At 40.6% G+C, this 26,916-nt stretch overlaps 1 protein-coding gene across 3 annotated transcripts; it reads left to right on the forward strand.

Moving 5' to 3' along the window:
* On the forward strand, positions 1 to 26,874 carry TERF2 (telomeric repeat binding factor 2). 3 transcript variants are annotated; one of them, XM_026011580.2, is made up of 10 exons: positions 3 to 422; positions 523 to 618; positions 1,271 to 1,401; positions 12,478 to 12,564; positions 13,595 to 13,741; positions 15,727 to 15,833; positions 17,526 to 17,918; positions 22,631 to 22,716; positions 25,154 to 25,197; positions 25,665 to 26,874. In XM_026011580.2, exons 1-10 carry the CDS (start codon positions 44 to 46, stop codon positions 25,821 to 25,823), a joined length of 1,629 nt encoding a protein of 542 aa, XP_025867365.2. In that variant the 5' UTR covers positions 3 to 43; the 3' UTR covers positions 25,824 to 26,874. The 3 variants fall into 3 exon arrangements, with proteins under 3 accessions (XP_072587718.1, XP_025867365.2, XP_072587717.1); XM_072731616.1 differs by having other exon boundaries at positions 25,157 to 25,197; XM_072731617.1 differs by lacking the exon at positions 22,631 to 22,716 and having other exon boundaries at positions 1 to 422.
* Positions 26,875 to 26,916: the final 42 nt, after the last annotated feature.

Here is a 26,916-nt window from a genome sequence, read left to right on the forward strand (position 1 = left end):
CCCTCCCAGAAGCCCGCGGGCGGCGAGGAGCACCGTCCGTGTAATGGCCGCGGGAACCGGGACGGCAAGCCCCGTTTCCGGCCCGGGCGTCGTACGTGACCCGGAGGCGTCACAGTCGAAGAAGCGGCCCGGCCGGGAAGGCGGGGAGGGCGCGCGGCGATCGGACGCGATGGCGGGAGGAGGCGGGAGCAGCGACGGCAGCGGGCGGGCGGCAGGCCGGCGGGCGTCCCGCAGCGGCGGGCGGGCTCGGCGGGGGCGCCAGGAGCCGGGGCTGGGGGGCGCCACGGAGCGGGGCGCGGGGGAGGCGCGGCTGGAGGAGGCGGTCAACCGCTGGGTGCTCAAGTTCTACTTCCACGAGGCGCTGCGGGCCTTTCGGGGTAGCCGGTACGGGGACTTCAAGCAGATCCGGGACATCATGCAGGGTGAGGGCCGGACCTGGGGCCGGAGGCGGGCCGGGGGAGGGGCGCTGTGGGGCTCGGGGTCGGCGCTGGGGTCGCCGAGCCAACGCTGTCTTCTCCCCAGCTTTGCTCGTCAGGCCCTTGGGGAAGGAGCACACCGTGTCCCGGCTGCTGCGGGTTATGCAGTGTCTGTCGCGCATCGAAGAAGGAGAGAATTTAGGTACGGCGGTTTTTTCTGTTCTTCTCTGGCTTTTTTTAGGGTTACATTGTTGTTTTCCAACTTACGGCCAGAACTGACGGATTCGGGGTTACGGTGCACTAGTTACGTTCCCATCACAGTGGTCTTTTTCTCAGTCTAGTTTTCTCCAGTTAAGGTTCTCGTAGCTGCTTTTCTATTTTTTATTTCCTCCCACCTGTTTCTTGCTTGCCCCAACTTTGCTGCGATCTAGTGAGTTATGTTAAGGCCAAATTTTCCCCCACAGTAGAAGTTGTTTTTTTGGTGTTTTGTTTTGTTTTGTTTTGTTTTTAAATTGAACTTAAAACCTGTTTAGCAAAAACGGTCTCCAGTTTCTGATCGTTTGTATCTGAGGAGGATGTGCGTATCCTGAAATTTGAGATGCAAATGCATGTGTAAAAAAAAAAAAAAAATTTTTTTTTTTTACCTGTTTTGGAAATTATTAAACAATAGTCACTGCGAATTCATTAGTTTGAACTCTTAACGTCTTTATACGTTTGTAGCCAGCAAGTTAGCAAATTAAATGCAAATCTTACTATATTTACAGGTGTCTTTTCGGATAAACACGTATTTTTGGACATGACGTTTCTGCTCCTTATAAAATAGCTTACAGTGAAAACTGTGCTCTTTGTCTTAGACTGTTCCTTTGATATGGAGGCTGAGCTCACACCGCTGGAATCAGCTATCAATGTGCTGGAGATGATTAAAACGGAATTTACACTGACAGAGGCAGTGGTCGAATCCAGTAGAAAACTGGTCAAGGAGGCTGTAAGGCTCTATTTTTACTTCTTTTTTCTTTTGACAAAAATCAGATGTCTTTGAGGATACGGTACTTATCTTTTCTGTGTGGGGATGGCAAGAGCAAGTGAGCACACTCAAACATAGACACACACACAGATGTTAAATCTCTTCAACTGACCCCTTCCCAGGCCAGGCTTGGAAAGTGTTAATGGCAGGTACCTTGCTTTTGTGATTTTGGTTGTCTTCCTTGTGGCCTTGGCAAGAGAGGCCACAATACGCAGGAAATGGGTTGGCACTGAAGACTGATATTTTGGAGGTTATTACACCATTCAAGGGCATTGTTAAAGGGCTAGAAGCAAGTGGCCTAGGTTTTGGTCATCCTTGTTTATAGTAAGCCAAAGAGGATGCTTGGGGTCTTGGGAAATGTGGGGTAGACTTCGAGGAGGAACATTCCCTTTGAATAATCAGCCAGTTAGAAAGACAGTAATGGTAGAAGGCTGGAACAGCCAGTGTTCTTGACAAGGAGAAAGCTACTGGCGCGTCTAGGAATTTGGACTGTGTGTCATGGCTCACGTAGCTTCACATAGAAGAACTTATTTTTATTTAAAACATGACTGGCAGTGGGAACCAGTCAGAAAAAGCTGCTTCTTCTTCAATAACCAAGGGTATGGAAGCAGATGTAGAGTTGACTGAAGATGAGCAGCTCAGCCTTGCCTTGGTGGTGGAAAGTAAGGAAACTGGTAAGAAAAGAGCACCTCCTAAAAAAATGGGATCTGAAGTGGTGTTGGGAAGATGAAACTTTGCTTAGCAAGGAAGACTTTTTTTCCCTTAGCTATGTGCTGGGTACTTGGGTACCCTGTTAGAAGAAAAACAGCCAGTATGTGTGAGGTGCAGATGTTAATTCAGTTAAGGACCTTGGGCAGGAACTACTTTTGGTCTTGGAAAGAATGCTCAGATAATCCAAATTCCAAAGAGGAATAATTCCAAGAATAGATTTTTAGTATAGGTAGGTCAGGTTTGTGTTGGAGGGAAAATGCCAGGAAAGACATACTAGCAAAGGAGGAGAAATCTGTGCCTACTTTCAGAATAGCTAAGGATCTTTTGAGTGGGAAGAAATGGTATCATGGGGCGCTTGGCTGGCTCTGTTGGTAGAGCATGTGAGTCTTGATCTCTGTGTTGTGAGTTTGAGCCCCTCGTTGGGTTTAGAGATTACATAAAAATAAAATCTTGAAAAAAATTGGGCAGGAAGAAGTGGTACCATTTCAAAGTAATTCATGTAATTCCTGTTAAGTGGGTAGCTGATTCAGAAGTGCAACTCCTTCAGAACACAAGAGCAATAGATTTGTCTCTGTCCCCTTTTCTGGAAGTGTCTTTGTGGGATTTCATCTGTATATTTGTTATTTTATTATTAAGTTTATAGATCTCATTTGGGGTCCTTCCTTATGAAAAATTTGTTAGCAAAGTCTGAATTCTCTAAATTCTCTTAAAATAGTCAACTGTTCTCTTATGTTGACTCCCTGCTGCTTTTCTATTTTACAACACGTACCAGATTTCTTGTTATATACTTACTCTATTACTGTTACTGCTGGGTACCAAAGTACCCCCAAATCTAGCGGCTTAAACCAGTATATACCATCTCTTATTTGTCAGGAATCTGATAGTGTTTCAGCTGAGTGATTCTGGCTGGAGGTCTCTCATGAGAATGTAGTCACGTTGTCTGCTAGGGTTGCAATCATCTCAAGACTCAACTAGGATCTGTTCCCATGCTCACTCATGTAGTTGTTAGCAGGACATACTTCCTTGCAGGCTGTTGGTTGGAGTCTTCAGCTCCTTGCCTCTCCACAGAGGTGCTTACAACATGATAGCTTGCTTCCCCTAGAGTAAATGATCCAGAAGACCAAAAGCCCAAGACGGAAGCTCCAGTCTTTTATAACCTAATTTCAGAAGTGTCATTACTCCTGCCACATGCTGTTGGTCACACAGACCAGACCAACTATGGATTAGTGCATGGAATGTGACTATGTAGTGGGGTCGGGATCTTTGGGGACCATTTAGAGGCTGGCTACAATTACCTTGAACTCTTAGTTATTAAATGATACTGTATTACTTGTTTCTTCCATTTTTTTTTTTTTTTTTAATTTTTCATTTAGAGTCATAGAAACTGTTAATGGTCATCTCTGGGAAAATACCATGAGGTATTTTAAGCTTTGTACAGTGTGTTACAACAGTTCATTTAAAAGTCTGTTAAGCTTTTGTTAAAGTTTATCAAGTAAGTTGTTAAGTTAGAAGTTTTGATCGTAGGGATTTCTGCAAGTCTTTGGGACTCCTTCAGGAATCAAAACTATTTTCATAACAGTGCCAAAACATTAGTCGATGTTCAGTGCATTGACTTGGCACTAATGGTGCAAAAGTAACGATGGGTAGAATTGTTGGTGCCTTAACATGACCAAGGAAGTGGTAACGTGTACTTGCTAGTCATTGTAGTCTTCATTGCCACAGACTTGCAGTTAAAAAATTAATAAAAGCCAGTTTCAATTAAGAATGTCTTTGATAAAGCAGTAAAATTAATTTTATAAAATCTAGACCTTTGAGCAAACATCTTTTCAGTATTGTGAGAGAAAGTAGGAGGTTTGCCTGAAGCATTTCTGCCACATAACAAAACATGATGGTTGTCTTCAGGAAGTCACTTGTTTCATGGTTTGAGTTGCATGCTGATCTAGTTGCTTTTTTAATGGAACACCTTTTTTTTACTTGAACTGACAAATTTTGTTATTTAGGCGTGGGCATTTGGCAGTCATTTTCTTGCAGAAGAGCAATGGGAACTTGTCACTTCAAATAAAACAATTGGTAGTATTTGTTGCCAATGATAAAACTCAAGCTTTCAAGTGAAAATTCAAATTCTGGCAAACTTGAATTGTGCTTGACAGCTTCCCAATACTTAGACTTTTTTGATAAGATTGATGGTGGTTATTAACAACTGTGATTTAAAAAATATTTTTTAATGAATGTGTCAACATTTGGAAGATCTACGTAACTCAGTAAATAAATATTTTCTAAATGGCCAATGCACTATATTACAAAATCATTCATGGGTAAAAGATTCGTTTACAATGCAAGTTTTTGTTTTTTAAGATTTTATTTATTTATTCATGAGAGACTCAGAGACACAGGCAGAGACAGAAGCAGGCTCCATTCAGGGAGCCTGATGTGGGACTTGATCCCAGGACTCCAGGATCACACCCTGAGCCAAAGGCAGATGCTTGACCCCTGAGCCACCCAGGCATCCCTAGACTAAAAGATTTTAATGTAACAGATGATGGAAAGTTCCCTTGCCCAAGTTCGGTGTAGAGTCAAAAGAACATCCACAATTTTCTGAAAGGTTTATCAAAATACTCTTCCTTTTTCCAACTTCATATCTGTATGAGGCTGGATTTTTTAATATATTTTAACCATAACAACACATCACATCAATATGAATTGGGAAGCAGATATGAGAATCCAACTTTGTTCTATTAAGCCACATATTAAGGAGATTTGCGAAAACGTAAAATAAGACCAGCCTTCTCATTAAACTTTTGTCTTAGAAAATATAGTAATTTTTCATAAAAATGTTTTTTACATTAACCTCCAGTGAGTTTATTTTTTAATGAATTAATAAATATCTTAAGGTTTTCTGTTTTAATTTTTTTTTAAGATTTTATTTATTTATTCATGAGAGACAGAGAGAGAGGCAGAGACATAAGCAGAGGGAGAAGCCTGCGTGGGACTCAGTCCCGGGTCTCCAGGATCACACCCTGGGCTGAAGGCGGTGCTAAACCACTGAGCCGCTTGGGCTACCCTAAGTTTTAAATTTCTAATATGGTGATATAACGCACATAAACAAAAGTTATTTGGGGTCCTCATTAACATTTAAAAGTATAAAGGAATCCTGAGACTAAAAACTTTTGAGAACTTACTCTGTAAGCTGTTGATGATATTGAGGCTAAATTGGTTTTCTCTTTATAACTGAAAAATTCCTCAGGTTCCTTAGAGAACAGTAACATGTGTGGCATATTATCAGAAAGGCATTTATTTGTTGCTTATTGCTGTTCATCATTCTCTCCTGCACCTTTGGTAACAGCACCTCTTTTCTTTTGGGACCTTATCCTATTTAGGGGGCCTGAGTACATAAAACAGTCTTAATTAACAGTACCTTAATTCTTAAAATAAAAAGCTTTGTCAGAGTTTTTTTTTTTTTTTTTTTTTTAGCATTTCTGCTTCCCATAACAGCCTGATGTCTTTCTGAGTTTGCTTCTTTAGCCTTTCCTTCTGTGAGTTTTGGTTTTCTATGTGCTTTCTGCTGTTTCCCCCCCAACAGACCTATCTCACCTCTATTGAAAATCAATGCTTGGAATTTCCTTTTTGTTTAAGTTAGCCAGAGACCACTGCTATTGCTTACACCTTAAGAATCTTAACGGATGTATAAGAGAAGAAATTATACTTCTTTCTTAAAACTCTCAAATGAAAAAAAAAAAAAGCAATAGTTCATCTCTTGGAAAAAAAAAAAAAAACTTTCCAGGAAATTAAAAATAGTTTTAAAAGATAAGCTCAGCACAAATGTTGGAGGCAGACTTTTAATTTAGAATTTGAAAGCATTCACATTTCCTTATTTCACAAATGAAATATAGTAGGACCTGGTTCTAATTCTGGAAAAGAGAGAGTGAACATACTCTCTTCTGTCCTTCTTAATCAAATATAAATCCTAGACAGAACGTGTGGAACAGCTGTGTGAGGATTCATAAATGTAAATGGTAGTAAGCAGATGGGGAAGAAGACCAGAATTTGAAGATCCACCAAACTGGTGATGATTAATATACCATTTTTTTCTTCTCTGGTGTCATCCAGCCTGGACTTGAAGGTTCCTCCAAAACCTAGAAATGCACTCCTGGTGGGAACAGAAAGAACTCCAAGAAAGGCTTTCTCTGGCCTGAGGAGCAAGAAAGGGATCTAAGAGGGAGGTGGGAGAAATCCCAGGATTTCTTTCCTTCCTTCTTTCCTCTCCTGGCACCAGGCAATACTGCAGTTGTAGCAACTATGGCCCAATGGCACTAGAACTAAAGAGAATCCAGGGGACTTGGAGGGCTCATTCAGCTAAGTGTCTGCCTTTAGCTTAAGTCATGATCCCAGGGTCCTGGGATTGAGCCCTCCATCAGGCTCCCTGCTCAGCTAGAAGCCTGTTTCTCCATTTCCCTCTACTGATCCCCCTGCTAGTACTCTCTCTCTCTCTCTCTCTCTCTCTCTGTCAAATCTTTAAAAAAAAAAAGAGAGAACCCATTCTCTTTGGCAATGGAGCTGTGACCCTCCCAGAACTTTTTTTTTTTTAATGATAGTCACACACAGAGAGAGAGAGGCAGAGACATAGGCAGAGGGAGAAGCAGGCTCCATGCACCGGGAGCCCAATGTGGGATTCGATCCCGGGTCTCCAGGATCGTGCCCTGGGCCAAAGGCAGGCGCTAAACCGCTGCGCCACCCAGGGATCCCCCTCCCAGAACTTAGAGCAAAAGTTTTATTTTTGTTTTTACTATAAATCGTGCCACTTAGTCCTGGATGCATATGCAGTATGAGGCACAGTGGGGAAACTAAACCCCAGGAATGCAAGGCTGGTTTGAAATTTGAAAATGAGTATCTTTCACTCTATTAGTTTAAAGAAGAATAAAACGTATCATCCATCAATTGATATGGGAAAGGCATTTAATAGAATTCTACATTAGTTCATGATAAAAAACACTCAGCAAATATGAATAGAACTTTCTCAATCTGATAAAAGACATCTACAGAAAACCTACAGCTAACATACTTGATAGTGGAGGATAGAATGTTTTGTACTGAAGATCCAAAACAAGGCAAGGAGGTCCATTCTCACCACTTCCATTCCATGTCATACTAGAAGACTTGGCCAGTATAGGAAATCAAGAAGAAGAAAAGGCAAGAGGCTAGAAAGGAAGGGGAAAAAATGTCCTTGTAGATGATATGACTGTCTATATGGAAAATCCCATGCAGTGTACTAAAAAATCTATTAGTAAGTATAGTAAGATCGGAGAATACAAAGTTAACACACAAAGTTATTGATATTTCCAATATATAGTAGCAGTGAATGACTTGAAATGATATTACCAAAATAGTGCCACTTACAATAGCTTCAAAAAAGAAGAAAAAAAATACTTAAGTATAAGTTTAGCAAAACATGTGCAGTGTCTGTATGTGGAAAAACAAAATACTGATGAAAGTAAGACCTAATAAAAGGAAAGGCGCACCATATTTGTGGACCAGAAGACAATATAGTTAAAAGGTCAGTTTTCTCCTTCGGATCTGTAGATTTAATATAATTCCAATCACAATCTCAACAGGATTTTCTTTTCTTTTTAAAAAAATTTTTATTGAAGTTTTGCCAGCATATAGTATGACACCCAGTGCTCATCCCATCAAGTGCCCTCCTCAGTGCCTGTCACCCAGGTACCCCATACCCCCGCCTGCCTCCCCTTCCACTACCCCTTGTTTGTTTCCCAGAGTTAGGAGTCTCTCATGTTTTGTCACCCTCTCTAATTTTTCCCACTCATTTTCCCTCCTTTCCCCTATAATCCCTTTCACTGTTTCTTATATTCCCTGTATGAGTGAAACCATATAATGATTGTCCTTCTCCAATCAACAGGATTTTTCTAAAGACACAGACTGATTCTAAAATACAAATGGTTGGGCAGCCTGGGTGGCTCAGCGGTTTAGCACCACCTTCAGCCCAGGGCGTGATCCTGGGGACCCCGAATTGAGTCCCACGTCAGGCTCCCTGCATGGAGTCTGCTTCTCCCTCTGCCTGTGCCTCTGCCTCTCTGTGTGTCTGTCATGAATAAATAAAATCTTTTTAAATAAATAAAAAAAATAAAATAAAATACAAATGATGAAACAAAGGAATAAAAATAACCCAAACAATTTTGTAAAACAAGTACAAAGTTGAAGGGCTCCCTACCCAATTTTAAGAATTACTCTAAAGATACTCATGACCAGGGGATCCCTGGGTGGCTCAGCGGTTTAGCGCCTGCCTTTGGCCCAGGGCGCGATTCTGGAGTGCCAGGATCAAGTCCCACGTCAGGCTCCCAGCATGGAGCCTGCTTCTCCCTCCTCCTGTGTCTCTGCCTCTCTTTCTCTATGTCTATCATAAATAAATAAATAAATAAATAAATAAATAAATAAATAAATAAATAAATAAATAAATAAATAAATAAATAAATAATCAAACATACATACATACATACATACTCATGACCATATATAAAGATTAATGAAACAGAAGACAGAGTATAGAAATAGGCCTACACAAATTTGGACATTAATTTTTGACAAAAGTGTGAATGTAATGCAATGGAAAAGGTATTCAATAGAAAAAGAATAGTCTTCAATAAATGGTATGGAAACAATTGGATGTCCATACACAAAAAATGAACCTTGACCTCACAAAAACTCACAAAACTTAAAGTGGATTATAATCTAAATATGAAATGTAAAGCTGTAAAGCTTAGAGAAGAAGGTGAAAGAAACACCTTAAGTCCTGGACTTAGGCAAAAAGTTCTTAGTTATGACACTAAAAACATCCATAAGAGGAAATTTTGATACATGGAAATGTGGGTAAATTGGACTTACTCAAAATTTAAAACTTTTGTTCAGAAAGACACTGTTAAGAGAATAAAGACAAGGTATAGACTAGGAGAAAATATTTGCACATATCTGACAAAGGACTTGTGTCCAAAATACATAAAGAACTCAAAGAAAAAAAAACAACAGTGCTAGTTAAAAAATGGGCAAAAGCCTCACCAATGAGAATATACAAATGGCACATAAACACATGACAAGATGTTCAACATAATTTAGTCTTTTTTTTTTTTTTTTTTAAGATTTTTACTTATTTATTCACGAAAAACACAGGCAGAGGGAGAAGCAGGCTCCATGCAAGGAGCCTGATGTGGGACTCAATCCTGGATCCCGGGATCACGCCCTGGGCCAAGGGCAGATGCTCAACCGCTGAGCCACCCAGGCGTCCCCATAATTTAGTCTATTAAGAAATACCTAGGGATCCCTGGGTGGCGCAGCGGTTTGGCGCCTGCCTTTGGCCCAGGGCGCGATCCTGGAGACCCGGGATCGAATCCCACGTCGGGCTCCCGGTGCATGGAGCCTGCTTCTCCCTCTGCCTGTGTCTCTGCCTCTCTCTCTCTCTCTGTGACTATCATAAATAAAATAAAATAAATTAAAAAAAAAAAAAAGAAGAAATACCTATTAAAATCACAATGAGGGGATCCCTGGGTGGCTCAGCGGTTCAGCACCTGCCTTTGGGCCAAGGCGTGATCCTGGAGTCTTGGGATCAAGTCCCGTATCGGGCTCCCTGCATGGAGCCTGCTTCCCCCTCTGCCTGTGTCTCTGCCTCTCTCTCTCTATCATGAATAAATAAATAAAATCTTTAAAAAAAATCAATAAATAAAATCTTTAAAAAAATTAAAAAATAAAATCACAATGAATACTAGGACCTACTATTAGAGTGGCTAAACTTTTAAAAATACACTAATGAGTGCTAATGATGTGGAGCAACTGGAACTCATACATTGCCAGTGGGAGTGCAAAATGGTATAGCCACTCAGGAAAACAGTTTAGCCATTTCCTATATAAAGCTAAATAGACATTTTCCATATGACCCAGCAATCCCACTTGTGGGTCTTTACCTTAGAGAAATATTATGTTTACCCCCAAACCTGTACGTGAACAATTAAACATCTCTTCCTAATCAAAAATTGCAGACAGCCCAAATATCCTTCAGCAGGTGAATGGATAAAAGTAGTACAGTAGCACCCCACCCACCCATAGTTTTACTCTGGTTTCAGTTACCCACAGTCAGCTGGTCGGGAAGCAGATGATCCTCCTGGCATACTGTCAGTAGACAGGTCAGTAGTAGCCTAGGGCTACTAGGCTAGTACGGGACCTACTACTAGTAGGTCAGTAGAGCCTACTATGTTGTTCGCCTCACTTCTCCTCATCACAGACATCTTATCATCTCACATCACAAGAAGGGTGAGTGAATACAGAACAGTTAAATTTTGAGAGACCACATTCATATAACTTTTATTACAGTATGTTGTTAACATTAGTTCTAGTTTGTTGTTAATCTACTGTGCCTAATTTATAAATTAAACTTTATCATAGGGATCCCTGGGTGGCGCAGCGGTTTGGCGCCTGCCTTTGGCCCAGGGCGCGATCCTGGAGACCCGGGATCGAATCCCACATCAGGCTCCCGGTGCATGGAGCCTGCTTCTCCCTCCACCTGTGTCTCTGCCTCTCTCTCTCTCTCTCTGACTATCATAAATAAATTAAAAAAAAAAAAAAATTAAAAAAAAAATAAACTTTATCATAGGTGGGTTTGTATAGGAAAGGGGGGAGGACTACTATACGTTCATATAATGGCATACTGCTCAGCCATAAGAAAGAACTGCAGATAAGGCAACAACATAGATGGATCTCAAAGGCATTTATACAGAGGGAAAGAAGCATTTCAGGGTTACATCCTCTAAGAAATAAGTGCCGCATGCTGTAGGATTCCATTTATATGACATTGTTGAAGAGATGGAACAGTGCAAAGATCATTGGTTGCCAAGGGTTGGGGATGGGGGAGAGGTGACTACAGAAGGGTAGCACAAGGGAGGTTTTTGGATCTATGGTTTTTGTGTCCTCATTGTGCTGGTTACATGTGCTGGAGTCAGTACGTGTATTAAAACTCAGAACACTATACCTCCCCACAAAAGCCCATTTTACTGTATACATGTTTAATAAAATTTAAAAACATAATAGGACCTAAATGATTTTATACAAAGGAAAACCTTTGAATTCTTCAAGAAAGTAAGTATAGTCTTTGTACAGTTATTCTGGTGAAAATGATGTAAAAGTGAATGTGGTCATCTGAGTAAAATGAAAAGACCTATTTTGTACCTTCCCTGGGCAGCAAGAATTTACGGTTGTGCCTGCTATTCAAGAGCATTTGACACCAGTTTCTTTTGCATGTTGAAGACAAAATAACCAGAGATTAATACTGAATCCCTTTGCTATCCTCCTTCTCTTGGTCTCTGTTTCTTCAGTTCTTCCCTCAAATGAAGACTGAAAATAGCTATAGACCAGTTTTCCTTCTCTTTTATGTTATGATGTTTCTTTTACCTCTCTTTGAGATGGGATTTAGGGTAGCCATTTTATCCTGTTAGATAACTCCAAGTGCTCCAAAGTTTTCCCTGGCTTTTCTAATTTTTAAAAAAATGACAACTATATTTTTAAAATATCCCTTAAAATTCTTGATCCCTGTTATTTTGTCTCTCTCTATTTTTTTTTTTTCTTGAAGTAAAGCGTTTCTTTACTAAAGGACTCTTTTTCTCTGTGGCTTAGGAAGACTTATTCATCCTAACTGGAATTTTGCCCTGGTGTGCTACCTATGGATGCCCTGTGTTTGTTTACCTCAGTAATTCTCTGCACACTTGAATTGGAGTTGCCAGCTGGGGTTTAGGATAGTGAGAGGCTGTGTTGGTTGTCCTACAGAAATGGCCTCAGGCCTTTCCTGAATGGAACTCGCAGAACTCCGTGGTCAGCAGATGGCTTCTCCCCCTCCCCCAGTGTATCCTCCCCTCTCTGTCCCACCATTATATCAAAGCTTTTGCATCCAAAAAGAACAGATGCAATTGTTCTGGGGACCTGGGATGACTCCTGTCCATTTTGCCTTTCCTTAGGAGGCCCTATTCAAAGTGGGTAAATGGTCTGTAATCCGGAGGATCAGATTTTGTTTTATCAGCTATTTTTTTAAAAATCCAGCGTAATGTTGAAAATCTACTACTCTACTCAATGAAAGAAGAGTGCTTACTGTTGTTCATGATGCCTGAGCAGTGATTGTTAGTTTTTAAGTACAGGAATTTGACAGAATGTGAAAAAGTTCTTGGGTATATAAGACTCACTTTTACTTTTTAGTAGTTTATTTTAGTATCTGATACTCTGATTATACCTGTCATTATTAAAACAGTTTAAAAAAAAAAAGTTTTTTTCCCCCTTTTGTAGGCTGTCATTATTTGTATCAAAAACAAAGAATTTGAAAAGGCTTCAAAAATTTTGAAAAAACATATGTCCAAGGACCCCACAACTCAGGTAAATTTGATGCATTTTTACTCCCATGATGTAAATCCATCTCATTGTTTGTTGTGGGGGGACAGGGAAATGGTTCTTTGTCAGGAATGTTATCTAAATAATCGGCACCTTTAGCATGTTGTCTTTTATATCCAGGATTGCTTACTGTGAGATTGGCTTTCCAAAATTTGTTTTTCATTATACAAATTGATGTAAATTCTTTTCTTGCCCATTTCTGTCAGGTTTGTGACAGAACATTATTTAAGTGATCAGCACCAAGTATTAAACTATCAAGTTCTGGAATACTTCTAACCGTATTTATGTAAATGCTGATCCTGCAGACTTGAGAATATGCCTTGGTGAGGGCTTAATTCCTCTATTTTCTGGTGCCAAAAGCTCTGTTAGTGCCCTGCTTTTTTTTTTTCCTTTATAAATGTAAATTTTAGTTTTTTGAAAAGGTAATAACATGTACAAAATAAAATTCAGAAGGTACAACAAAAGAGCTTAGCTCATCTCTAAACTCAGCCCTCATTCCTCTCTTCATAGGCGACCAGTGTTTTTTTTATTTTATCCTTTAGAGATGCTCTGTGCATATGCAAGCAAACAAATGTGTGTGTGTGTATGTGTGTGTGTGTGTATAGAGACACGCGTATATCCATTCTTCCAGCTCTTCCATATGCACATGTGAGCATATTCTACACACTAATTTGGACATTTCTTAAATTGCTTTCTTAACCTATCTTAAAGATTTTTCTATATTACCACATAAGGAGATTCATCATCCTTTTTTTCTTAAGTTTAAACATCTTTATGTAAACTCGAAGGGTACTTTAGATCCTAAGTTCTCATCTTTTTTTTAACAGCTATGTAGTACCCTCTGCAGCTAATCCATAATTATTGACCTGTTCTTTGTTAGGCTCCCCTTCCTATATATGTACCAGTGATTGCCTTTAATAGATTATGAACGTTCTGATAGTGTCTCAACTCCCCATCATTGAATTTTTACTGGAGTTCTCCTTTCTTATGTTGCAAATATCGGTCCATTGTGTAGAAGCTGAGAAATGATCTCCTGAACATTATCCGTGAGAAGAACTTGGCCCACCCTGTTATCCAGAACTTTTCCTACGAGACCTTCCAACAGAAGATGCTGCGTTTCCTGGAGAGTCACCTGGATGATGCAGAGCCCTACCTCCTCACGGTGGGCCTTGGCCTTCTCTTCCCATAACCATGATGTGGCCTTGAGGATGTGCAGGCAATTAGAAGAGGACAGCTCATTTTAGAAGTGGAAAGAGCTAAAAGACTTTGAATTATATGCACTATGTTTCTTAATTAAATGCCTTAAATATACGGAAGCAGAGATCCTGACAGAGGCAAATGGAACATACCTGGTTCCCCTTACTTCCCATTTATACCTCCTACATGTGCTTAATCTGTATGGCTAAAATAAGGGAACACTTACAATTAATGGTGATTCCCAAAGGAGCTGAAATTTGAGGTCAGTTTGGGAGGAAGAGTAGTTTGGCAGACAGGGTATGATGGGGTTGTTAACTGGAAAAAGGAATAACTGGAGGGAAAAAATGTGACTAGAAGTATAATAAGGCACAAGAAGCCAAATGAAGATATTCTTTAATTGGATCAAAGTGATAAACAGAAAGAATGGCAGTACTGAGGCTCAGGACAGCATATGGAAGAATTAGAACACGGTCTTCTAGAGGGTGGGCTGTGGTATTGGAAAATTGAATGAGGTTTGTTGTTTGTGTTTTTATTTTTATTCATCAACATTTACAGAATGGCTGACTGGCTCAGTCGGTGGAGCATGCAACTCTTGATCTTGGGGTTGGGAGTTCGAGCTCCACATTAGGTGTAGAGATTACTTAAAAATAAAATCCTAAAAAAAAAAAAAGAAAAAATATCTTCGCTCATAACAGCAGATCTGCCAGGCCCAGATTAGGATAGTGTCAGTGACCTTAGCAGGCATTTGTCAGATGTCAAATTATCTGCAAAGCAAATAGTTTGGGATATTCAGGAAGCAAATATCAGGATGGAGCAAGTATCAGGATACTTGAGCCTGGCCTACCATCCTTTCTTTTCTTTTCTTTTTTTTTTTTTTTTTTTTAAGATTTTATTTATTCATAGAGACACAGAGAGAGAGGCAGAGACATAGGCAGAGGGAGAAGCAGGCTCCATGCAGAGAGCCTGACGTGGGACTCGATCCAGGGTCTCCAGGATCACACCCTGGGCTGTAGGCGGCGCTAAACTGCTGCGCCACCCGGGCTGCCCCCATCCTTTCTTTTGTATTTCAGATAAGTGGAAAATAACCTGCTACTCTTTCTGTGGGGGAAGAGAATTCTCAGTTCTAAAGACATCACTTGTTACAGATACACATATCTTTTTTTTTTAATATTTTATTTATTTATTCATGAGAGAGAGGCAGAGACATAGGCAGAGGGAGAAGCAGACTCCATGCAAGGAGCCTGATGTGGGACTCGATCCTGGATTCCGGGATCAAGACCTGAGCCAAAGGCAGACGCCCACCCTCTAAGCCATCCAGGCATCCCCAGATACACATACCTGAAACAGAATGATACTGGACTGATTAGAGATGTATAACATTTCAGTCAGAGGGAGACAGATGAGCAGTTGGAGTTAAAGCAAGATTGGCCCACTCAGCTTTATGTGGTATTAGTAAGGATTTTCAGAGTTAATAGGCAAAAGGTGGTTATGGAAATACAAAAAATTTCAGACACAAACTGAGACGTAATAGAAACATTGGTTATCCTCAGTTTGAAAAAAAAGTCTGACTTTACTCATGACCCCAGAGGTATATTTGGCATTCAGAAACTAGATTAGGAATGTGATTGGAAGAATAGAAAAGGAAGTACAAAGTACAATCATGTACTTATTTGTTGTCAAAAGATTAAAGAATTCTTGCAGTGTCAAGATGGTTAGCACTGCTTGAATTCTCCTTTAATATAAAAAACTGAGCCATGTTTTGAGGAGAGAAAAAGCAAGACGTTTGAGATCGTTCTTGTGAGTTCTCTCCCTTTCTCTGTCCTCCTCTACTTTATGCCTAGATTGGATTTGTAACATGTTTGCATGTTGAGTATGTATGTTCTTGGTGAAAGAAGAGAATTAATGAAATTCTGTGGCTTCCTCTTCCTGATGACATCCTTCTTTTCCCAGATGGCCAGAAAGGCTTTGAAATCCGAGACTGCTGCCTCAAGTACAGTGAAGGAAGATAAACAGCCAGCACCAGAGCCTGTGCAAAAGCCACTCAGAGAACCTGTAAGGTGAGAAGGGTGCCCTTTTGCGATCTTTGGTGAAACACAAGGGTAGTTCTGTTGGAATCAGTCTCCTTAGAGCAGAATCTGTTGGTTCCTCCTGGTACTGAAATGTTACTGGGTTACTTGTCCAGGCACTTTGGGAGTTACAGAGCATGCCCCAGGAAAATGAGAATCTTGATGACAGGATGTCATATCCCTGATAGAAGTTCCTGACTGTCTATTCCTCAAAGGTTCTTTGCTTCTCTGTTCTCCTATCCTTGTCTTGCCCATATCTGTGCAGTACTTCTTTGTGGGTACGTGATCTCTTAATGCAGTGTTCAGACTTGTGAATCAAACTCCCAAGACAAGTTGTTAAAGCAGGAATCACAAGTTTAGATGCCATTGGGGGCCCAGTAGGAAATGTACAGGCGTGAGTATAGAATAATACAATTCAGAGCATGTGAACGTGAACCAGAGAGGGCATGCTTTTCAGCTTCATGTGATTATTGCTATGTGGGAATGTCCAAGGATGCCCAAACTTTGGTTCAAACTTTTGTGTGAGACATCTAGTGTTTTTGTTTTTTTTTTTTTAAGCTTTCTCAGTTTTTGAATGTTGGCAGTTAGTCCAATTAAAAACAAAACTTAACATAGGTTAGGCAATAAGACCTTTCTGCCAGCTGAGTTTGGCTTGTAGGCTGCCAGTTTGCCCTCTCCTAATAGTTTTTGTTTAAACTATACTAATTATTCCAAATGATAGATTAACTTACTTTTTATGAAAAGGCAGTTTCTCACTGTTTCAAGACTGTGTGGCACACTTCTAACTTTGGGAATTCTCAAAAGTCTCCTAAGTGTATTATAGGAGAAAGGAAGCAGAATGGAGACCAGTCTTTTCCTTCTCTCACATGAGTGTTGGACTAGACAGCAAGGTAAGATTGCTGGATTGTCAGTTGCCCAGACAGACTCGTAACTATTAGGCACTACACAGAGTTCTTACTTAGTGGAAAAGATTGCTTTAGTTCATGCAGACACAAGGAGTTTAGCCCACCCGCTAACAAAGTCTCTTGGAGGGAAAGTGTCATTGGCCCCAAGTCCTTTAAAGTTCTCTCACTTGGAGTTTAAACTCCAGAGTTCAACTTATATATCATTTTTAAAGCCTCTATTTATGCTTATAAAGGGAAGCTTTATAAAGTTGTTCTGAGCAATTTTTTTTTTAAGTTTTTTTCTTTTAAGATCTTATATATTTATTTGAGAGAGAGAGAGGAGCATGAGCAGGGAGAGGGGCAGACGTGGGGCTCCATCCCAGAACCCTGAGATCATGACCTGAGGTAAAGTCAGATGCTCAACTGACTGAGCCACCCAGGTGTCCCTCTTTTATTTTATTTTTAATTTTTTTAAAATTTTTTTTTAAAGATTTATTTATTTATTTATGATAGACATAGAGGGGGGGTGGGCAGAGACACAGGAGGAGGGAGAAGCAGGCTCCATGCCGGGAGCCCGACGTGGGACTCGATCCCAGGACTCCAGGATCATGCCCTGGGCCAAAGGCTGGCACTAAACCGCTGAGCCACCCAGGATCCCCCTCTTTTATTTTTTAAAATGAAGAGTCCTCCACTTGAAGAGTCCTCTGTCTCCTTTGAAGCTTTACACTTTGGAAAAGTGGTATTTGGATGAGCATCTATAATGGTGAGACTGATCTTTGTATATTTGCTTTGTGTGTAGGCAGTTACGGAGTACTCCAACCACCATTGGAATTACGACTTTGAAAGCAGCTTTCAAGACTCTGTCCAGTGCACAAGATTCTGAGGCAGCCTTCTCAAAACTGGACCAGAAAGATCTGGTACTTCCTAATCAAGTGTCCATGCCATCACCAGCCCTCAAAAACAAGAGACCAAGAAAAGATGAAAATGAAAGTTCAGCCCCTGCTGAGGGTGAGGGTGGCTCTGAACTGCAGCCCAAGAACAAGCGCATGACAATAAGTAGATTGGTTTTGGAGGAGGACAGCCAGAGTACTGAGCCAAGTGCAAGTCTCGACTCCTCTCAGGAGGTCGTCCCAGCATCACCATCCAAGCCCAACGTTCTCAACCAACCCCTCCCTGGGGAGAAGAATCCCAAGTATGAAGACCTTTGTAGCAGTTTTGGGGCTGGTTGGTGGTCCTGGTTGGGCTTGGTATTGCTTCCGTGAATGAAGTAACTTTCAGCTCAGTTATTCACCACCAAGGCTTACTCAGACTTCTAGAATGTGACTTGGGAGTGGGGAGTGACGACATAGCCATTCCTGCCAATTTTGAAGCCCCAACTGTGGGCTTCCAGGCATTGCACTAGGCGTGAGTGAGGATGGAAGGGTTTCAGAGCCTCCTACTCATCGCTGCTTTCATTTTTAGCAAACTTCTGAGTGCCCTGACTACTAAATATCAGTCTTCTCTGTTAAAAGAAATTTGTTTGAATTGGGCCACTTTAGACTTTGATCCTTAAAAAAGATTTATGAATATTTATAGTTTTGCACCTTCTTTGAGCAATTAAGACTTGGCAAATTCAGTAAATATCTACTAATCTCTCACATTCTGCTAGGTTCTGTGGGGCAGCAGTTAAACTGCTTTTATTTTGCTCCCTGTCATGACTCCTAACCTGACTTTCAAGCTTTGCTACCCTTTGTGCCCTCTTATGGAACCTTCCTCCAAGCAAACTGGTTTGCTTGTTCTCTTTGGAACCCACTCTGTTTCTACTACTGTACTCTTCTTGCTTCCTCTTATTCCCCACAGTTGGACTATCATTCCTCCATCATTGCTTGTGAGAATCCCATCCATCCTTCAAAGGGAAAAGATGCTGATATTGATTAAGTACTTTCTGTGGGCCAAGAAGCACTTTTCACATATTATTTTACTGAATCACTAGAATCCTCATTCTGTGACTGGTATATTAACCCCATTTTTATAGATGAGGAAGGTTTAGAGAAGTTATTGACTTGCCTGAAGTCACAAAGCTTAAAAGTGGCAAAGTTGGGCTTTGAGACTTTTTTTTTTTTTAAAGTAGGCTCCACACTGGGTGGAACCAGAATGTGGGGCCTGAATTCAGGATCCTGAGACTCACTCAACCGACTGAGCCACCAGGCTTTGGGATTTTTAATCCTGTTTGGTCTTGACTCAAAAGTCCGTGGCCTATACACCACATACACCAAGGTGCCTCTTAAGATTCTGCCTCCATGAATCTCCCCTGGTCACCCTGCTGGTCACCTCATTGGTCTCCCAAGGCCATTGCCATTTCTACCACCGCTCTTTTGTAGTTATTTGGTGACCTATGCTCTGACATGCATGTGCTAGATGCCCAGAGAAGCTGTGACATCTAAATGATAATGCTCAGGCACAAATCTGCACTGTTTATACCACTACCTGCATCTGAAGTGAGTGAGTCATTGGCCGAGCAAGCAAATGGACCTCAACACATTTTATGCTCATTTGATATACGATCTCCTTTATTCCTTGCAACAGTCCTATAAAGTGCCGATATTATTCCCACGAACAGATGAGGAAACTAGAGAGAGTGCATGGTTATGGTGGTTTTATAAATGGAGGGATTCATGAAGGTTTAGACCTATCCACCTCTCTTGTGTGTCAAAGGCATGAAGTATGATGGGTACTCTAAAGCAGAGGTTGGCAAACCACAGCCTCTGGGCCAAATCCACCTGGTACCTGTTTTTGTAAATAAAGTTTTATTGGAACTCAGCCACAAACATCATGTATGTATTGTCTGTGGCTACTTTTGATGCTACACTGAGTTGAGTAATTGGAACAGAGCCAGTAAGGCCTGCAAATCTGAAGATACTATCTGGCCCTTTATAGGAAAAGCCTGGCTGTAAAGGAATTGCATTTACCCTGGGAGCTCCAGGGAAGAAGAGTTGAGCCTGCTCAGCAAAGTTGTGGGTGGAGTAAGTCTTCCAGTGGAGCAAATGTTGAGCTGACCTTGAAGGATGAGTAGGAGGTCATCAAGCATATTGGGGGGCGGGGGCCTAGGCCACAGGAACCTCTTATATAAAGTCATAGGAAAGCCTAGTGTGCTCCAGAAAATGTCACGTACCCTGTATGGCAGGAGAGTGTAATGCACAGAGAGGATGAAGAGGGAGAAATGTCTGGATGGGTAGATGGGCCAGGTCTTGAGTTCCTATTGTAGTCTATCAGGCAGAGGTTCTTAAGCTTGGCTTCGTATCACAGTTACCTGTGGAATGTTTAATAAAATACATAATTCCAGGTCCCTGAGTACTGATTTAGAAGGGGTAGGGGATGGGTCTGTAATCTGCTTTTCTAACCGTGCTCCAAAATAATTCTAATACAGCTAATCTGAGGGCCTGATGAGTTACCATCGATGGCTTTTGAAAAAGCACTGAGGCAAAGGAGACAAGAGCAGTGGCTGGAGACTGCTACCAGTTAGGTAGTCAGGACCTAGGGGAAGCTGGGCTGGTGGAATCGAAAGCAGGACTAGGGTATCACTAGGAGGGCAGGGTCACAACAGCTAAGTTTTTGTATATGTCTGTGGCACTTGGCACAGGACAAGTGCTTATTAGATATTTACTAACAAAATAATCTTTGGCTCTTGCAACTTAAAGGGTCATATTCAATCTATAAAAGGCCAGCAAAGGGTTAACATTTTAGGTTTTCTGGACAACTTGTGTCTCTGTTGCTTATTTTGTGTGTGTGTGTGTGTGTGTGTGTGTGTGTGTGTTTTAAAACCCTTTGAAAATGTAAAAACCATTCTTAGTTCAAAGATTGTACAAAATCCAGCAGCCACAGGCTGTAGCTTACCAACCCACTGAGACCAGACAGCCCTTCTCTAGCCCATTGATTGCTCATCAGTTTCTAACTTTACCAAAAGGCCGTAAGGACCAGGAAGTGACCTGACTTCCCCAGGACCGCAGAGCCAGCAAACAGTGAGATGAGGACCCAGATCTCCGTCTCTTCCACAGCAGAAGTTAGGTCGTATCAGACATTTGCTCAAAATAAATGCTGAGTTCAAAGGAGGAACAGGAGGTTATCAGAGTGATCCGTGCAGATCGTCTGCAGGAAGAATGAGCAGATATGCTGACAGACCCAGAGTTAAAATCAGTGTTACCCCAGCATGGGGATAAGCAGGTAGAAAACTTAAACTATAATCCTGATTAATTTATAAATAGTAGTTAACATAACTAGTTAGTATCCTGAAAAGGAAAAACCTCATGTAATGTTTCCACTTGTCTCAAGTAAATTCTCAGAAATAACATTTTGGGTGATATGATCCAATTTAAACATAAGGAAACGATGGTTCGCCATGTGTCTCAGCCATGTTAAGTAATTTCACAGAAAACTCGTGGGACTCAAGGAATTTTTTTCAAATCTATACTTTGTAAGTAAGCTTTCATTACTCAGTTGAAAAACACCTAGCCAGCCAGAAATTTAAAAATAAATTACTGTATATAGTAGGGGAAGGAGACTGAGGTTTGTCTACTCTTGGTCAAGTTTCATAGGTCATTTGATCTATACAAATTCTTTAAAATTTAATTCAGATACTTTCCATGTTGTTTTGTAACAGATGTTATAGTTCTGAGGTGAGGTCTGTGCGGTGTTCTGTTCCCAGGGCAGTTGTAATATTAATCAGACACAGTTAAAGTTAATAAGAGAAGACTGACTGCAGTTTTAATTTATTCAATAATTCAGGTTTGGGTTTCCTTTTTAGTTTTGGGACTTCTTTTGGTCACACTCAAGTGCTTAATATTTCATGTTCACCGGAAGGATTCTTACTTGCTTACTACTCTGATCTTCAATGATATAATTTATTTGCAGCTTTTTTGATAATCCTGTTCTTACTTTAGCACATATTTCTCCAACTCCTGTTAGGGTATGTGTTCCTGTGCTAGTTGTTTGGGGTAGAGAGATAAAGATACAGCCCTTGCCTGCAAGGTGCTTATGATTAGGGGGTATGTTATAAAATGGCTGTTTAATAAAGTGGAAGCACGCCCACAAAGGCAGAGGAGTGGGGGCTTTTTGTGTGTGTTGGGGGCCAGGACTTAGGGCAGGCTTCATTAAGAATTAGGCCTCAAAAAAATGGGTAGAATTTTACTTGAGAGGGAAGGGAATCCCAAGCAGAAGGAACTGTAGTGAGGAAACTACAGAGCTTACAGAAGGAAAAGAGGAACAGAAGGTGTGGCTCTGCTGTTTGTGCCAATGTGGTTTTCGGGGCACAGTTGGACAGAGAAGGCTTTGGTAGCAAGAAACTGACTGGAGCCAGACTGGATAATCTTGATCGACCCATACAGGCTTCAGCTGAGGCAGTGAGAAGTGATCACGGAACAGAGAGGGGATGAGGTATTTTAGACTGATATTCAGGTGGTTTGGGAAGTGGCTAGGGACAGAGAGACTCCAGTCAAGAAACTAGTGTAATACTGGTGCCAGGTACTGCTTGGACAAGAGGAATGGCGAAGGATGAGAGTGCAGTCCAGAGATAGGACTGGGCATGTCTTTGAAGGGCTAGGTGCAGTTTTCTCATCCCAGGTTACAAGAATACTGAGACCTTCAAAATTAGAGTCAAAACCAAATAAACAAAAACAGGAAAATGAACAGATTTTGAGGGGGATAGTGATGTAGTCACTGCTCAGTTTGAGGGATGAGCCTGCAGCCTGTAGGACGATAACCTGGAGATGCCTGGCCAGGTCAGGATTTGGGAGTGGTGTGTAAGTGAATCTCAACTGTGGTCACAGCAGAACAGGGAGGAGTACAGGCCGTGAGAGAGCCAAGGACAGAATATGGGATGACCCCAATGAATCTGTTTTACATCTTGTCCTCTTGTTGATCTCCCCTCAGAGTACCCAAAGGCAAGTGGAACAGCTCTAATGGGGTTGAAGAAAAAGAGACATGGGTGGAAGAGGATGAACTGTTTCAAGTTCGGGGTAAGCTAGGACATTCTCCTTAGTCCTTGACACTAGCTGAATTACAGATGTGTGTTACTATCACATTAATGTTCCAGAAACTGCTTGTCTCTGAACTAGTAAAAGTCCACTAAGTTCCTTATTGTGATTCATGAGGACTCAGTTTTACACCCTTTCCTATTAAACACAATGGAGACTGACAAAGCAGCACTTTATACTTAAAGAGAATTCCTAAAAAAAAAAAAAAAAAACCACACACACACACACACAAAAACCCCTGGTTTTGTTTTAATAAATCCTGTATTGTAACTGATGTTCTTCCTAAAGTCTTTAGTTAGAAAAGGTAGATGTGGTCATTCCCTGCACTTCTTGTTTAAGTAAAAAATCTCGGGATCCCTGGGTGGCGCAGCGGTTTGGCGCCTGCCTTTGGCCCAGGGCGTGATCCTGGAGACCCAGGATCAAATCCCACATCAGGCTCCCGGTGCATGGAGCCTGCTTCTCCCTCTGCCTATGTCTCTGCCTCTCTCTCTCTCTCTCTCTCTTTCTCTCTCTCTGTGACTATCATAAATAAATAGAAATTAAAAAAAAAAATCTCTTATCAGTTTCAATATATAATTTTTTCTAAAATAAGAAACTTTACTTTTTCCATAATTAATACTAAAGTTCATAGCATTTGCAGTAGAATCTCTCCCACCACATACTTTGCATTCTAATGGAAATATCTAAGTGCTAAAACATAATCTTGGAGATTCTGAAGACTCTGGTGACACAGCAACAACTTTTTTTTTTTTTTTAAGATTTTATTTATTCTTAGAGAGAGAGAGAGAGAGAGAGAGGCAGAGACACAGGCAGAAGGAGAAGCAGGCTCCATGCAGGGAGCCCAACATAGGACTCAATCCCGGGTCCCCAGGATCAGGCCCTGGGCTGAAGGCGGCGCTAAACTGCTGAGCCACCCAGGCTGCCCGACACAGCAACAACTTTAAACCTCTGCCAGTCCGAAAGGGTTTTCCATAAAAAGTACCTTCATTGGCACAAACTTAGTTGGCAAGATCAGGATCACTCAGGAAATTGGGGGAAGTAACAGAAAAACCAATAAAATGGCAAAGACTATTTAAAAAAACAATAGGATAAAAAGAGTTCTAGAAAACATCCACATACAGTGCAGTCCAAATTTGTCAGCTTTAAAATCTGCTTCCACTATCGTATGAAATACTTCATAATTTAAAAGTGAATAATCTGCTCCTGTAAGTGTCCCTCTTCCTAAGCCACCTTCATTGTTTAGGAAGCACTGCTAGGACAGTAGCATCTGCTGAAGCAGACACTCGACCAAGTTTTATGTTTATGCAACTTTGCCTTTTCTTGCAGCTTTTTAACAGCTCTCGTTGACTTCCAGTGGCATGTCTTTTATACTAGTATACCTTCCTCTGGCCCTTAAAAAAATGTTGGTGCATTTTTTTGAGGCCTCATGTCTTACCATATGGTGAGAGGTTGGAACTTGAACAGATCTATGGTCTCTGAGTGGGGAGCAACAATTACTATCCTCTTCTTTTGTTTAAAGAATTGAACCACATTTTACTTACATAAAATCGTCAGAGATTTGAAAATTCTGGTATAAAACAGTACAATTATTTCAAAGCAGTAGTTAGCAAGGGATTATAAAGCAAAAATTATGCACATAGGAGTATATAATACAGTTAACCCTCAACAATACAGATTTGAACTACAGAGGTCCATTTATATGCATTTTTAAAAAATAAATACGGTAAATACTAAATGTATTCTTAGGATTTACTTTTTTGTGATTTTCTTAACTTTTTCTCTAGCTCACTTTATTATAAGAATATAGTATATAATACATTTAACATGCAAAATATGTGTTGACTATATGTTATTGGTAGTGTTTCTGGTGAACAGTAGGCTATTAAGTTTTGGGGCACTCAGCATGGATTTTTGACTACACGGTGGGGGTTGGTGGCCCTAAACCCTGCATTCTTTAAGAAGCACCTGTAGATGACATGGTTGGAAGAGGATGAACTATTTCAAGTTCAAGGGTAAGCTAGGACATTCTCCTTGGTCCTTGACACTAGCTGAATTATAGATGCATGTTACTATCACATTAATGTTCCAGAAACTTGTAGGGTTTTAAAAGCCACAGTCCCTCAGTAATTTTAGAAAATCATGTAGGTTTTATTAAAGAGCCTGAAATCCATCACTAACCAATATTTATTGAATGTCTATTTATAAAACATTTGCTTTGGTTCAGATTGTCATTAGCTGAAATGACTGATATCTTGCCAACAAGGACAAAAACAAATTACCCTTTAATGATATCTTTTCTTCTCTCAAGGTTTGGAAATTTCAGTCAAGTTTTCCCTTTAGGATCATTTGATGTCTCTTTCTTGTGATTTGTGCAGAGAAAGGTTAACTCTGAAATGAGTCTACTTTTAATGTTTTCCAGCAGCACCAGATGAAGAGAGCACAACCAGTATAACAAGAAAGCAGGTAATTTAAAATTACTTTTTCTGACTTTTTCTGATTATGTGGGTAGAACAGAGATAAAATAAGTACGCACATCTCATAGCATAGGTTACCCATGCACCTGTAAAAAGGTCTTTTGCAATTTTCACATAATCCAAACTAAGTTAAAGTAGTAGTTATTTTCTGGAAGAAGATTCTAGGACAGAAATCTGACACATTTTCCTGACCATGAACAGCATACATTTGAAGTTTTGAATGCAAAGTGATTATTAGTTGAGGATGAAAGGCAGGACATTGAAAATTATTAAATGTCTAAATCTACAATGTTAACTTATCTCTGTCTTGTTTTAAAAATATACACCCTTCTTTTGGGTTCAGATTAATTGTCCTAGGATTCTTGAGCTTACCTCTTGAGCTTGTCCTAGGATTCATGAAAATATGAATAAGTTGGAGAGACAGGTTATGATTAATATTTTGGTCTTCTTTTGCAGAAGTGGACTGCAGAAGAAAGCGAGTGGGTCAAGGCTGGAGTGCAGAAATACGGGGAAGGAAACTGGGCTGCCATTTCAAAAAATTACCCATTTGTTAACCGAACAGCTGTGATGATTAAGGATCGCTGGCGGACCATGAAAAAACTTGGCATGAACTGAAACAGGCTTTCATTTCCACAGAATTCACAGGAGCATGGTTCCTAATAATAGCCCTTGATAGTCTGTTGTTTCTTTCAGAAGCTGGGCTGGGCTGAGAATTTTGGGCATCCTCCTCCAACATGGGGGAGGTCCCAGTTCTACTTCATCGCTGTTGAAGATCATGGAGCTGAGAAACAAAGCCAAGTCCACCCCATGTCCTTGGCAGAGATGACAGGCACATAGCTTGTACAGTGCCAGAATATCATTAGTATTTCCCTTCTTTAGTGGTTTGCTTGAATTTAAATCCCTGGTAATCAGTAGAACCTTCTCCTAGGAAATGGTGGAGTCTGTTAGGAGCCACTTACGATTCTGACCTGTTAAAACCAGCAACATGAGCATTATTTGGAGTGAACTTGTTCCAGATAAAGCTTCAGCCTTCTGATGCAAATGCAAAGGAACTTCATCTGTCATGAATCCAGGCTGATGAGAGACCAGTCCTGGTGGAATCAGAGTCTCTTTTAAAAACTGTTTAGCCAGTTGTAACATCAGTATCTACACCTGAGAGCCTTGGCATTTGCTCTTAATATTTGCTGGGCTATGTAGGCAGGTTTAACCTCCACCTCTCCTGTGGTTGAACCAGTGTGTTTTTTTGTAAAACAGTGATTGTAGATAAGCTTAGCCCTTTCCCCTACCTCCTCTGCCCAGTTCCTTTCCTTATGCCGAACTTTTAAAGCTTAAAAAAATCCTGACTGAATATAAATGCTTAATTCCATTCTTTGTGAAAGGGTTGCTTCCGCCTGATTCCCTAATTGTGCCGTGTTAGTGTCTTGCTCTAAAACTCAACATTCCCTTCTCCTTTTGTACTGTGTTGTGCTTGCTGTCTCTCTCAGACATTCTTAAAGACTTGTCTTTTTGGCACACACACACAAAAAAAAAAACCCACACACACACACACACAAAACAAAACAAAAAATTTCAGTAAGGTGTTTTCTGTAATCTTTTTTTAAAATATGAGAACTAATTATTGTCCATAACTTGTAGCATTCTTCATTAAAGTCTTGCTTCTCTCAAATGTTAAGTAGCTATTTAATTCCAGCACAGCATGTATGAGGTA

This window comes from Vulpes vulpes, chromosome 12 (genome assembly GCF_048418805.1).
Source record: "Vulpes vulpes isolate BD-2025 chromosome 12, VulVul3, whole genome shotgun sequence".
Taxonomy (NCBI): domain Eukaryota; kingdom Metazoa; phylum Chordata; class Mammalia; order Carnivora; family Canidae; genus Vulpes; species Vulpes vulpes.